Source organism: Carassius carassius, chromosome 5 (genome assembly GCF_963082965.1).
Source record: "Carassius carassius chromosome 5, fCarCar2.1, whole genome shotgun sequence".
Lineage (NCBI taxonomy): Eukaryota > Metazoa > Chordata > Actinopteri > Cypriniformes > Cyprinidae > Carassius > Carassius carassius.
In genome coordinates this window covers 39556089-39570339 of record NC_081759.1, presented here as the reverse complement: position 1 = coordinate 39570339, position 14251 = coordinate 39556089, and the positions used below count along the sequence as shown (strand labels likewise).

Here is a 14251-nt window from a genome sequence, read left to right as displayed (position 1 = left end):
GCTTCAGATGCTGCTTTTTGTCTGTGTATGCCACAGAGATCGTGATGACTTTAAAGGGACACACAGGGCTGGTGAAAGGCCTGACGTGGGACCCTGTTGGAAAGTACATCGCTTCCCAGGCGGATGATCACAGCCTGAAGGTCTGGAGGACCATGGACTGGCAGCTGGAGACAAACATCACCAAACCCTTCAGTGAAGTAAGACTTCAGAGTTGAAAGTGTTGGCCAGTTGTTTACATGTGATTTACCCTGTGTCTTCTCTTATTTTTCCCCTCTTCTCTCTTGTTTTGATTCAGTGTGGCGGCACCACACACGTCCTGCGGCTGAGCTGGTCTCCAGATGGTCAGTACCTGGTTTCAGCTCATGCCATGAATAATTCTGGGCCCACAGCTCAGATCATCGAACGCGACGGCTGGAAGACCAACATGGACTTTGTGGGTCATCGAAAAGCTGTTACTGTGGTGGTTAGTGTTGTTTCAATTCTCTAATATTTCACAGAAAAGCATGCTTTTGAAATCTCCGTCATAGTTTGGACTGCAGTGTTTTGATGAAATCGTGATTTGATTAGATTTTTTTTAAATGGGCTAAGCTCTAGAATTTGATTTGTGTTTCTCATTGAGTGGTTTATTATTTCTTTTCCATCTCTTTGCAGAAGTTCAATCCTAAGATCTTTAAGAAGAAACAGAAGAATGGTAGTACCCCCAAACCCAGCTGTCCGTACTGCTGCTGCGCGGTGGGCAGTAAGGACCGCTCACTCTCTGTATGGGTATGAGACTTCTCAATATCACATCACCCCTTGTTTCAACCTTGTTTTTGAAGATTGGTTTGGCTTCGCTACAAAAAAAAAAAAAACGATCAAAAATTTTATTATACATTTATGTAAAATCAAGAGACACTAATAAAATCTTATTTTACTATTTAAAACAACTGCTAAGCTGAATTTTAAGCAACCATTACTTTCATCTTCGGTGTTTATTCAGAAATCATTACTTTAATATCAGTGTTGAAAACAGTTTTTATGGAAACTATGGATACATTTTGTTTCACGTTCTTTGATGAATAGAACTTGCAGGGGAACAGCATTTATTTGAAACAAATCTTTTGTAACAATGTACCAGTCTTAAAGGAGCATTGCGTAGGTTCTGAAATTTCTAACTGTTACTGACACCAGTGGCCTTTAGAGGAACTGCAGCCAGTCTCATGCTCGTTCTCAGTGCGCACACTCTTTTTTTTTTTTACTTACGAGGAGTGTCCGTGGGTGTCTGAATTGTGCTGGAGGCTGGTCACTTCTTTCCATCTGAGTCCATTTGAAAACACTATTGCCGCTGCTTACTATAATGGCTGGCGTGCCGTACGGTTGTAAGCCCAAGTAGACGAGAACGCGCATGACGTCACATTTTGTGAATTTTCGCGCCAATTCGGGCCCGACTCCTCCACACACAATACAAGCTTATATAGGCAACCGTGGTGGACAGTCGAGGTGTCATTCTTTTTTTTACATCATGGTTGGCTCATACATGTACAAATGAAATCTATCTTAAAGATTTATTTTAAGTAAAAACCTCCACCTAGCTCCTTTAACTGTCACTTTTGATCAGTTAGAATAAGAGTATTATTTTCATTCAAAACAATCTTACTGACCTCAAATGTTTGAATAGGGGTAGAAACAATTTTGTGGTGATGCTCTGTTTTAACAATATTGTTTAATGTTCAATATAAAACCGAAAACTGACAGGATGAAGCGATAAATCAAATTATTTCGATTTCTGAACCTTTAATCAGTTATCCTGCTCTTGTTTTTCAGCTCACCTCACTCAAGCGCCCACTGGTGGTCATCCATGACCTCTTCGATAAATCCATTATGGATATTACATGGTAAGAAAACAGCTTTTCTATTTTTCCAAGTTTTGGAAAGCATCATAGACAATCTGGTGGGGTAAAACTTGTCTGCGTGAACGTATTGTGAACGGATCGTATCTCTCAGGACACTCAATGGGCTGGGACTCCTGGTTTGCTCCATGGATGGCACTGTGGCTCTCTTGGACTTCTCGCAGGATGAACTGGGAGATCCCTTGAATGAAGAGGAAAAGGTGGAGAAAATGTGCACACACCAGTGTCAACATTATTGAAGTATTTAAGGCAACAATAACTGAAAAACTGGAATCTCACTTAAATTAATTGTTTCTTTGAACCATTTGTTGACATGAGAAAGAGATGCATACTCAGAGATGCATTTTGCTAATTGTCTTTGCCTGTTTAATGCAGTGTGACAGAAACAGCCATGCAGCATTTAAAAAACAAATCACTTGTTACAGGAAAAGCCAAACTGTTTCAAAAACAGCTGAGCGACTGTCACGCTTCTAAAGAATGTAAATGCCTTAATAGCTTTGCTGCTTTTGGTTAGTTATTTAGCACACACAAACTAACTCGAGTCTCCAAAATAAGATTCCTGTTTATCTTTCTGCAGAATGCTATTCATCAGAACATCTATGGAAAGAGTCTGGCCATCACGATGGGGTCCCATCTGTCCAGCACCGTCATTGAGAACCCAGAAATGCTGAAGTATCAGCAGGAGCGGCAGAGGAACCAGAACCCCAACGGAGGAGCCCAGGGAAGCGGTCCTGAGAACCAGACTCACAAACTCACCAATGTGCTCAATGGAGAGTCCCTGGAGGACATCAGAAAGGTCAGAAGAAAGAATACGTAACCAATACACACAGCAGTGCTATTTTAAAATGATTCAAGTGGATATGTTGAATGATGATGTGGTAAGTAATGATTGGTTACTAGCATTTCCACCTCCATCCATTGCTGGCTTGCAAGTTTACAAAATATAGTTTTCTGCTCTGTCAAATATTTAAAATCCAAACCACGTCTAGTCAAATTTGTTTTGAGGTTTCTGAATATATGAAATCTCTGGGACTAAATGAAATAGCAGAATCTTACTCCCTGGCCCTAATACTTGTAATGAATGCTCATAACAACAACAACAACAACAACAACAAAATAAAAATAAATAGTTTACATGCATATTACATTAAAATGTGTGAGTGTGTGATATTAAATAATTTGCATGCACATCTGCCTGTCTCTCTGTCTGTGTATGAATCTGTATATTTATGTATCATTTAATAGCGTGTTGGTCGTTGCATTGCAGTTTAGAGAGCCTGAAGATTTCTCCTAACACTTTCATCCTCAAACATCCTCATATTCGCAGGATTGCAGTTATTAACAAATGGCTTTATTTTTGGGGGATTGTGCAGAACCTCTTAAAGAAGCAGGTGGAGACCAGAACCTCAGATGGGAGGAGAAGAATCACACCTCTCTGCATCGCACAGCTCGACATGGCGTAATGAATGCACACAAGAACACGTCTAAAATTATCATTCAGCAATACCTCAGTGTCTGAATGTCTCTTTCTTTTACCCAGGGACTTCTCACCAGCGTTGTTCAACAGCGTCCCGATCTTGCCGGGGTCATCTGCGTCGACCCAGCTCATCCCTCAGATCTCCTCGGATTCCAGCACGGCCAACTCGCTTGGCTTGCGCCCCTCACATGACCCCACTAGCACCTCTCCCAACAAAACTGCGGAAGACAACAAGGACAGGTAAGTGTACAAGCATGCAAAGTCCCATTTCCCCTCTCTCTCAACCAATACTTTTCTTTTTCTTTCTCTGGTCTCTCTTGTAGTGGAACTGCAGCTGTGAACTCGATCGGGATGAAATCGAATCTGCTGTTGACATCAGCCTCCAAGTTCGAGCCCATGAAAGCGCTGGATTCGCGGTTTACCGAAAGGTCAAAGGCCACGCCTGGGGTCACTAGTGTACACCTCACTATAGGCATCACCCCACTTGACAGGTGATAAAGTCTACATGATAACCAGTATGTTCTTCTAAACCAGTGGTTTTCAACCTGTGGTCCGTGGCCCCCTAGTGGGTCGCAGTGGTATTGCAAGTTGGTCGCCAATTACTATTAAAAGAAATAATAATATTGTTAATATATGTAAAAATGTCTAAGTTATAACATAATAACAACATTTCACATATATAATTAAATAACAAAAAAATAATATTAAACTGTTACTATGCTTCCACTATTCGAGCTCGCTGATTGGTTTAAGAATAAACCACCAATTTATCTTAGATATTTTTGCTGCATATGCTACAGAACAACAAATTCAAACATGCATAAATGGCTGTCAACATGTTCCCTCCTGACTGCTTGCTGCGCTGACTGTCTACCTGCTGCCGAGCTGGATCTGGTTTTCTTGTTTTGCTGATCGGTGCCAGCCCGAGTTATTTTCTGTTCATTTCCAGTCCATTCTAGGGCTGTGTGATTAATCGAAATCGTCATAAAATCACAATTTGAGTGTCGCGATTTCTAAATCGCTTTATAGCACGATTTTCCGCGGACCTGACAGAACAGAACAGACTGTGCTTAACTCCAGGTTCACACACTGTCTGTGATGCACCTTTTTTCCGAGCCCATTAACGGATCAGAGCGTTCACACTGCACGCAGTAAAAGGCTAGAAATAAAAAGATGCGAAAATAATTAATATCTAACACATGAGCATAGAGAGAGTTGTGAGTGCACAGGACGCAGTTTAAGTGAGAGGAGACGCGTTTTAAGTGCGCGCACTTTCTCCGGGCAAGCACGTCTGATTTTGTGACAGAGCAAAGGAAATCTGCGTGCGAACAGAGATTCGCGCTCGTTCATTATTTTAATGTGCTTTCACGTTACAATAACGCGCTCTCGCTGCTGCTTCTGCATCGCTTACACATACTGTATACACACTGCAATCGGAGTACATGTGAACCTGTATAATGTATAACAAATCTATTTCAACACCTGAGGCACCGCTACAATTAATGAGATCAATGAACAATGCATGGCAAAAAAGAAAAAAATAGTCCCTGGACATGGGATTTATTTATTTATATTTTTTTGCCATAAGTCTATACATTTTGTTACACGTATACTATAGTGATAATTTTGACTTATGTCTGTTCTAGAGACATTACAACTTTTTGATAAAGCTCTAATTTGTTTTCTTTTGGAAATATGTTTCAAATTCATCCTAAATGCTTTTATGACTGTAAAGCATATCTGTGTTTGTCAAAATCGTGATTAAAATCGAAACCGCAAAATTGATCAAAGAAATCGTGATAGCACAGCTCTAGTTCATTCAATAAATACAGTTAACAATCTAGCTTCTGAGTCCGAAGTTATTAACCCAACAATAGCGGGGTCAGTTATTTATTTGTGTATTTCTTGCAAACATATGTGATTGGTTGTGTGGGCCGCGGGTTGAAAAAGGTTGGGAACCACTGTTCTAAACCAAACTTAAAAACAGACTGAAGTTGCTTCGTGGTTCTGTGTCAGGGTAAAAGATGGCAGCACTGTGAAGGAGCCAAAAGGAAAAGATGAGACCAGTAGCGACAGTGAGGACAAGATCGTGGTGAAATCTATGGCCAAGAGGAAGGGAGAGATGGAGGGAGCGGAGGTGGTAGAGAAGAGGAAGAAGGGAAGGCCGAGGAAAGATGCCAAAATGATGCCCCTATCACAGCCCTTCCCACAGGTGACATTTCTTCTTACCAAAGATGCCTGGACCTCAAAGTCGACAGATGGGGTCTGTTCAGATCTTTCTGAAGGGGATTTTAATGTGTAAATGCTAAAGCACTGCATGAATAAAACTGCTACTGCTAAAAACAATCTGAAAGTGTATCGTACAGATTATAGACTACTATTCAACAGTTTGACGTCTGTAAGATTTTTTATTTTTTTTAGTGTCTTATGCTTACCAAGGCTGCATTTATTTATCAGAAATACAGTAGAAGAATTTAATAGTTTTCTATTTTAAAACGAATTTATTTCTGCTTAATATCTTTGTGGAAGTTTTGTTTTTCAGGATTCGAAAGTTCACTAGAACTGCATTTATTTGAAATATAAACATCCTTATTGTTACACAATTTAATGCAACCCTGCTGAATAAATCTATTCATTTCTTTAAACAGAAAACATGTATATATTTATATACAACTTATTTTAATACATATCAAAGATATAAGAGATTATAATATAATCTATAAGATTATAATAAATAATCAACATTAGTTGACTAAGGCTTCTGTACTTTAATCCCTAGTACTTTTATTCCATTAACTTCATGACCAAGGCACAGATGAGACCCTGAAGGAACCCATGTGATTGATTGGTCTTTTCTCTTGTAGACCCCAGTGTCTTTGGAGAAGGAGCCGTCTCGATTAACAGCACCTGTAGCTCAGTTAAAACTTCCTACCCCATCCATCCAGAAATCATTCAGCACTCAGGTATGGCAAAAACACTCCCTACACCTAATACACCAGTCCTGTCTATGCTTTTAATGCTCTCGGCAGATCATAATTTGTAATCATGAAGCTCAAGTACTATGTCTGTAAGTGTTAAATGTAATTCAGACTCGATAGCACTGCTGGATCTAAATCAGCTAACAATAAAAACAAGGGCTGAAATCTATGAAACCTGTGGTTTAGGTGAGCACCGATGGCGTCACGTATCTGGAGGTGGAGAACGAGGTCTCTGTGGTGTCTGGATCTCGTCTCAGTCAGCTCAAATGGAGCAGAGAGGGGCGAGAGTGGGACACGCTGCTGCCCAGTCGCATCATCATCGCAGCCGGCAGCAGGTGAGCACACAACACACTGGTTATTGCCTGATTTTAATATCTTGAGTAAAAGTATTTAGCTTTTTTATTAAATTTTTTATAGCGATGTTGTTGCTGTAGCTTGTGAGGACCGCACCCTCTCGGTCTTCACTGCGTGTGGACGGAGACTGATTCCATCCATCATGCTGCCCGCCCCCATGTCAGCACTTCACTGCTCGGGACACTTTGTCATGGCGCTGACCGCATCAGCCACACTGTCTGTCTGGTACTGACCCTTCCTTTCCGTTACTCAATGGATAAGTCCAGACAACTCATTTGTTGACTGATGCTAAAAACATGGTCGTATTTGTAACAAGAGTCAGCCTTGTGATCATCTACATCAATTCTGAAAGATCTGACATTACATGGCTGCTATGGTCTTTTTTTTTAATTTTTTGCCAGGGATGTTCAGAAACTGACGGCTTTGGTCAAAAACGAATCTCTGGATCCAGTCTTATCAGGTGGGATTTTCCTCATTATATCTTTATTGACTTTATTAATTGACTCTTCACTAAACTCCACCCCCTTGATTTCTGCTGTTCGGAAATATTACTGTATATGAGTATTATTGTCTGCCATTTGTTAACAATAACGTGATTTAAACAAAAAAGAGAGAGACTGAATAAGAGCTGAAGCTCATGCTTTTCAGTCAGAGGAAAAGCTATTACAGTAGCACATTAGTGTATTTAGCACATTAGTGACAGGAATAAATTACAATTCAAATAGGAAACGTATTTTAAATTGTAGTAGTATTTCACAATATTTCAGTTTTTTTATACTGCATTTTTGATCAAATAAATCAAATTGGTGAAAATAAGAGCCTTAAAATCTTACAGTACGTTACACAAAACTGCTGATTTACATCATAAATCAGTTGAAATATACTAATAATACCTCATCTTTCTCTCTCTCTCACTCCAGGCACAGACGCCACAGTGAGTCAGTCTTTTTTGACTCGGCAAGGTGTAGCTGTGGTGTCGCTGTCAAATGGAAAAGCATTCTGCTTTAACTCATCGCTGGAGTCCTGGTGAGTGATACACAAACCATGTGTTAAGTTTTAACAACCAGAACCTCTCCGAAGATTTCCAGGGCCGCTATGATTGTCTCTTTTCTTCATCTCTAACAGGAATTTGATCTCAGATAAGCAGGACTCTCTTGTACAGTGCGCAGACTTCCGCAGTTGTGTGTCCTCTCAGGATGCTCTGGGCTCCACGGGGCCACTGGCCCTAACACAGGGCCGTAATCTGAGGTAACAGCCATTTTAGTACTTGGCTAATACTGCTTTCTGATTCACTAGAAGTATCTTTCATACTGATTTTATGAGAATAGGGAAGTCCACACTAAAACTATGATGATAACATAGTAGTAGTAGTGGAATTATTAATTTAAAGGGATAGTCCACCTACGTATTTTGTCGTCATTTACTCACCATCATGTTTGTTCCAAAGCTTTATGAACATCTGTTTTTTTCTGCTGAGCATGAAAGATATTTTGAAAGATAACCAGACTGTTGCTGGAAGCCATTGACTTCCACAGTATTGTTTTCCATACTATGAAATTTAATGGCTTCCAGCTACTTTTCCGTTATTTTCCAAAGTATCTTCTTTTGTGTTGCATTAGTGTATGCTAATATGTGACCCTGGAGCACAAAAGCAGTCTTAAGTCACTGGGGGATATTTGTAGCCACAGCCAAAAATACATTATATGGGTCAAAATGATCGATTTTTCTTTTATGCCAAAAATCATTAGGATATTAAGTAAAGATCATGTTCCATGAAGATAATTTATAAATGTCCTACTGTAAATATATCAAAACTAAATTTTTGATTAGTAATATGCGTTGCTAAAAACTTAATTTGGACAACTTTAAAGGCCTTTTTTTTGCACCCTCATATTCCAGATTTTCAAATAGTTGCATCTCGGCCAAATATTGTCCTTCTATCCTAACAAACCATACATCAATTAAAAGCTTTTTCAAAATTGACACAAAGTCTGATTAGACAGTTAGCATCTTGCTCAAAAATGTAAAACTTGACTCAATTCTGTAGTTACACAGTGTACCAAGACAGACGGAAAATGAATACTTGTTTAACTCTAGGGAAGCTGAAAAGAAGCCTGTTTTCAAACAAAAGTGGAGTGTTCCTTTAAGACTATTTTTGTGGTCCAGGGTCACATATACGTCTCTTTATTGTTATTGGGGGTGAACAGACCTTAACCGTCTCTCTTTTGTCTGTGTCAGTGCGGGACGGTTGGCATCTCGCTTGTCTTCGACTCCTCACCTCTTGCAGCAGGGAATGACTCTGGCCTTCCTGGAGAAGCAGCTCTCCTCGGCCCTCATCCTCCTCTCAGCAAGCGAGTACAGGCACTGGATTCTCATCTACACACGCTTCCTCGTAAATGAGGGTGAGTGAGAAGCTGGTCAGCTGGTAACAAGAGTCAAAAGGGTCCAAAAACTCTACATTTGCTGAAAATGAAGATGAGTTTGTTCCTAATCGGAGCAGATTAACAAGAGCTCTGTATGTATCCGTGCAGGCTATGAGCTGAGGATAAGGGAACTCTGTCAGGACTTACTAGGACCTGTTCACAGATCCAGCAGCAGCTCCTGGGAGCCGACAGTCTTGGTATGATTTTTGGAACCTCATTACAGATTTCTGTACTGAATTGTTGGTAAATAAAGCTTGCTCTGTCTTCTATGTCTATTTCAGGGACTGAGAAAAAGGGATCTGTTGACAGAGGTGTTGCCTGTGATTGGTCAGAACTTGCGCTTCCAGAGACTCTTCACAGAGTACCAGGATCAGCTCGAATTGCTGTGTTTGAAATAGCACTTCCCCTCTGACTTCTTGATATTTGACCCCTGACCCTTTCCTGGCCTCTACAACGGTCTGCCGTAGCTTCACTGACAGCACTATCTATAAAGCAGAAATGGACACTAATAAAAATGGACAAAAATAACAATTCTTTTTTTCTGAAGGAGTTAATTTGTTAAATACATATATAAATTATGTTTGTAAACTTTGTGCCAGTGGTAGGGAAGAGGAAAGTATGGGTTAACTCACATTTTGATCAAGCACAAAGTTTGCTTAAAACTTGACATTTTTACTTCTACAACTAAAAATAGCTGTAAATGGTGATCCAACTCGCCCTCCCTTTTTTCTTTTGTCTTTCTCTTTCAAATCTTATTTGTACAGCCACATGTCATCTTATTTGTAAATGTTTGTAAAAGGCAATTTCTTTTTTCTCCGTTTTCTATAAAATGAAGAAAATGGTAAACCTTCAATTAAAAAAAGGAATAATCAATTTACCAATTCTAATATCTGTTGCTTCTTTCTTTTTCACATGTCTTGTGTACTTTTGGTGATTTATTTGCTGGTGCTACAAAGGGCATTTTTATCGGTCGTGTGCAGTACTACCTTGTCTTGTGCTGGTGGTGGTAGCAGAGATCTGACTGTTTCGACAGGGACCACTCTCTAACGAGAAAAAAGAAAGGAAAAGCATTGTTTGTAAACTTTTTCTTGGAACTGCAGCAAATTGGAAGAAATATAACCTGAATCCTGATAAGTGTGAGCAGTGATTGCACTTTTTTTTTGAGCCAAAAAAATTACACCATTAAGATTTACATTAACTGTTTTGTATGTAAGATTTCAGAAATTGTAATATGCTAATTTGGAATATTTATTATCAATATTAATAACCTGCTGAAAAACGGTTGTGCGGCTTAATATTTTTGTGGAAACTGACTAACATTTTTTCCCACAAGATCCTTTAATAGACAGTTTAAAAGAACAAAAACAAAATGTTTTTATTAAATAACATTTTTGTAATGTAAAAGTCTTTACTGTCAAGCTGATGTATTCAATGCATCCTTGCTTAATGAAAGTACTGGTTTATAAAAATGAAATCGTACTGACCTCAAACTTTTGAACAGTAGTGTACAAATCATCTTGGTGAATGCATAGTCACTGGATCTATTATCCTACTACAGTTTAATCTCAGACCAGCCTAGCCAAAGTTATACTGTTCATTAAAATGATTATGAAGCTATCTGATTATTCTGACTAATGGAATACTGCAGCACCTTTGTATATGTGGGTGGTGTTAGCGCAGTGGATAAGACGCATGCCTGTGGTGTGGGAGACCCGGGTTCGAATCCACTGTGAACCGCCAGTGTGTCCCTGAGCAAGACACTTAACCCCTAGTTGCTCCAGAGACGTCAACCTCTTACATATATAGCAATTGTAAGTCGCTTTGGATGAATAAATGTAAATATGGACATCAAATATTATTGAATTTCGGATCTCTTTTAAACTAGAATGATGAACGTTAACTGATGTGAACTGGCAAACCCCACACAACAGAAAAAGCTTTTGACCTTCATAAATGCCACAGTATTCACATACAGAATATTCACATTAATACAAACGCTTAGATTCTCACAACTTACATACATGTAAAACTCGTCAAACAGGAATAACTTTATTTTCAAGTGGCAAGAGTTATGACCCCACTGCATGGCTTCACTTTAATGTCACTGTGTGAATAATGGAAACCTATTTTAAAACCAGGAACAACTGCATTTTAACACTAGAGTATAAACACATGAGAGCCGCACATTAACAAACACACACAAACTAATTCATAAAGGGACCTCTAGCATGGACAATATGCCTCTTATACAAGTCAGAAGTGTCTGTGCTTAGTGTTAAAAAGCATTCATGTCTAATTCTCATTTCTCAGCTCACCATATCAGTCCAGAGGCCTTGAGGGCTTGAAAGTGTCAGCTCTCTGGGGCTCAAATGCTTTTTTTTGGTGCCGTAGTTCAGAGTGAGGCAATTTTTCTGAAAGAAACACAGCTGCAATCACTTCAGTAAATGTTAGAAAATGCCAAAATGCCATTTTAGTATGTTGTACAACCTTTTTGTTGTTTACTTACAGATTCTAAAGGGGAAAGTAGTTCACACACAAGATTTCAAAAGCTTGGGTTTGGTATTTTATATATATATATATATATATATATATATATACACATATATATATATATATATATATATATTTATTTATTTATATATATATTTATCTGGCAAGCATGCATACAATTGATCAAAAGTGACAGTAAAGACATAAAGCTGCAAGAGATTTCTATCTCAAATAAACACTGTTCTTCTGAACTTTTTATTAATGAAATAATGGTTTACAGAAATAAACAGTTTCCAGCATTGATAATAATATTCATCTTTCATGACCACCAAATCAGCATAATAAATTTTTTTCTGAAGGATTATGTGACATTAAAGACTAAAGTAATGGCTGCTGAAAATTCAGCTTTGCGTCATGGGAATAAAATATATTTGTAAATATTTTTAAATAATAAAACTGCTATTTTAAATGGTAATTACATTTCACAATATTACTCATGTTATATGTTAGATCAAAGAATGCAGACTTAGTCAGTATAAGAGATTTATGTAATATATATATATATATTTATATATTTTTTTTAAACATAAATCTCTTATACTGACTAAGTCTGCATTCTTATATATATATATACATACATACATACACACACACATACACACACACACACACACACACACACACACACACACACACACACACACACACACACACACACACACACACACACACACACACACACACACACACACACACACATTTATGAAACCCAAACATTTAAAGGCTAATGTACTGTGGGCCCCCCAAAAATGCAAAGCACCCTTAAAAATACCAACCAGCAATGAAATGTTAACAAAAGCAGCAGCTGATCATAAAAGAGAATATGAAATCTAAAAACAAAGCAGTCCAGATCTGAAAGCCATCATCTTAACAGTATAGAGTGAGAATATATAAAGGCTATGTGGCTTGGATTGCGAGAGACAGGACAGAAAACAGGAGAGGAGAGACAGACAGGAGGATGAGTGGAAGTGACACATGTGCTGGCTACATCTCACAAGGTCTGACTCTGAGCTAAACACAATTTAGAAGCCATCCCCTCAAAAGCCCACAGCCTGAAACCTCACACACAGCACATTTCATGATTTACACACTCTCAAACTTTCACGTCTCAGACCAGTGTGAAGACTAATAGCTCTCTACTTCGGCTGATTCTGTATGGAAACTTTAAAGAAAGCTTATTTCATTTCACATTTGTGTTTCGATTTTTTTATTGCTTGTTTAAACTTTGGTTTAATTGAATCTACCTTGATCGTGAAAGTGAGGCATGTGAATTAGTTTGAGATGTCACAAGAGGCGGGGAATTGCTGGCATTACGTTTGCTGTATAAAAGCCCTTCCATTAAAAGTAAATTTTGTTCTGGACATTCTTGAATTGCTTTTTTTTTGTTGTTGAATCCAAACAATACAAATTTTCAATCCATGTTTAATCAACTAATTGTTTGGATTCAACAAAAAAAAAAGCAATTCAAGAATGTCGAGTGTGGATTGAAGTGCATACCAAACAAACCCACAACCGAGCTTCAGTGGCTGAAACATGTATTAGTTGTTCATTTTTTATTATTTTCACTGGAAAGTGATTTACTCGCTCTCATGCGGTTCCAAACTTTGACTTTCATGTGTGGAACACAACAGGAGATGTTTAGCAGAATGTCCAAGCTGTTTTTTCTGTCCACTAGAAGTGTATGGGGACTGGAGCTGCTGACCTCTAAAAAATAAATAAATAAATGTAGTTTGTATGACTCTTGGCCATACTTTCCACATCTTTTAACTTATACTACAGCTTTGTGTTAACAAGCTGATATTGACATTTTTATTTGCACAAATTCAAACCTGACACTTAAAAATGTGTTGCTCATCTATGTTACATGAGATGACAATATATGACAGTAGTTCTCAAATAAGTTCTTAACAAATTGTCACCCATCAATTATCATGACAAGAACACTCAAAACTTTGAAAGACTGCTTACTTTGTGACAAAGGCCCATACAATTTAAGTTAAAATGTGATGTTTGCTTATTTGGGTTGTATGAATTATGAATGGACAGGTGATATTTGGGCCACGCTGCCTTTAGCAGAAACAGACAGTAGAGGTCAATGAGTGGTCCATCTGTCAGAGAGGAAACCTCACGGGAGATCTCACCACAGAGAGGCTGTCGAGGCTGTCGAGGCCCGAATCTTTTACCATCTCAACCTGTCGACAGATTTGATGGATATCACAGCAGCACACTGTAGTGAAGCTGAACAGTTTTGTGCTTAAATCTATTTGAACATTCACGAAAATGAGTTTTGAAGTTATGAATTCCACTCTCATTCTTCATCATTTAGACTCCAACTGCAAAACTTGTTTATCTTGAAGTGAGGAACAGAAAACAGCTTTTTTTTTTTACCTTTACAAAAAAAAAAAATGAACCTGGAAGCTGTAATAATGGTGGCTCAGTAGCTTTATAGTTTAGCATATAGGTTCGCATTGTAAGGTTTCAAAAAATAAAACAGAGTGTAATGATGCAAAATAAAGTGTAATGATTAATAATAAAAACAGTATTCTTCCACCAATTAATGTAGTTCCTCAGAATCTGTTG

General features: G+C 38.3%; 1 protein-coding gene and 1 long non-coding RNA gene across 2 annotated transcripts in view; one reads left to right on the top strand and one right to left on the bottom strand.

Moving 5' to 3' along the window:
* LOC132141601 (protein HIRA-like) overlaps window positions 1-9996 on the top strand; it is a 12558-nt gene extending 2562 nt beyond the window's left edge. The window contains exons 7-25 of the mRNA XM_059551273.1: window positions 37-197; window positions 296-463; window positions 652-765; window positions 1804-1874; window positions 1984-2089; window positions 2467-2685; window positions 3263-3348; window positions 3430-3606; window positions 3690-3857; window positions 5383-5578; window positions 6231-6329; window positions 6531-6679; window positions 6762-6923; window positions 7100-7158; window positions 7619-7724; window positions 7824-7946; window positions 8937-9100; window positions 9230-9318; window positions 9403-9996. Of these exons, the coding sequence (XP_059407256.1) occupies window positions 37-197; window positions 296-463; window positions 652-765; window positions 1804-1874; window positions 1984-2089; window positions 2467-2685; window positions 3263-3348; window positions 3430-3606; window positions 3690-3857; window positions 5383-5578; window positions 6231-6329; window positions 6531-6679; window positions 6762-6923; window positions 7100-7158; window positions 7619-7724; window positions 7824-7946; window positions 8937-9100; window positions 9230-9318; window positions 9403-9519 (2534 nt within the window). The 3' untranslated portion in view covers window positions 9520-9996. The remainder of the gene's footprint in view (window positions 1-36; window positions 198-295; window positions 464-651; window positions 766-1803; window positions 1875-1983; window positions 2090-2466; window positions 2686-3262; window positions 3349-3429; window positions 3607-3689; window positions 3858-5382; window positions 5579-6230; window positions 6330-6530; window positions 6680-6761; window positions 6924-7099; window positions 7159-7618; window positions 7725-7823; window positions 7947-8936; window positions 9101-9229; window positions 9319-9402) is intronic.
* A 1440-nt stretch (window positions 9997-11436) lies between these two features.
* Window positions 11437-12978, bottom strand: LOC132140472 (uncharacterized). Its single transcript, XR_009433814.1, has 3 exons — window positions 12916-12978; window positions 12777-12822; window positions 11437-11532 (listed from the first exon to the last, which is right to left on the bottom strand). It is a non-coding gene; the product is annotated as an uncharacterized LOC132140472 (long non-coding RNA).
* Between the last annotated feature and the right edge of the window lie 1273 nt (window positions 12979-14251).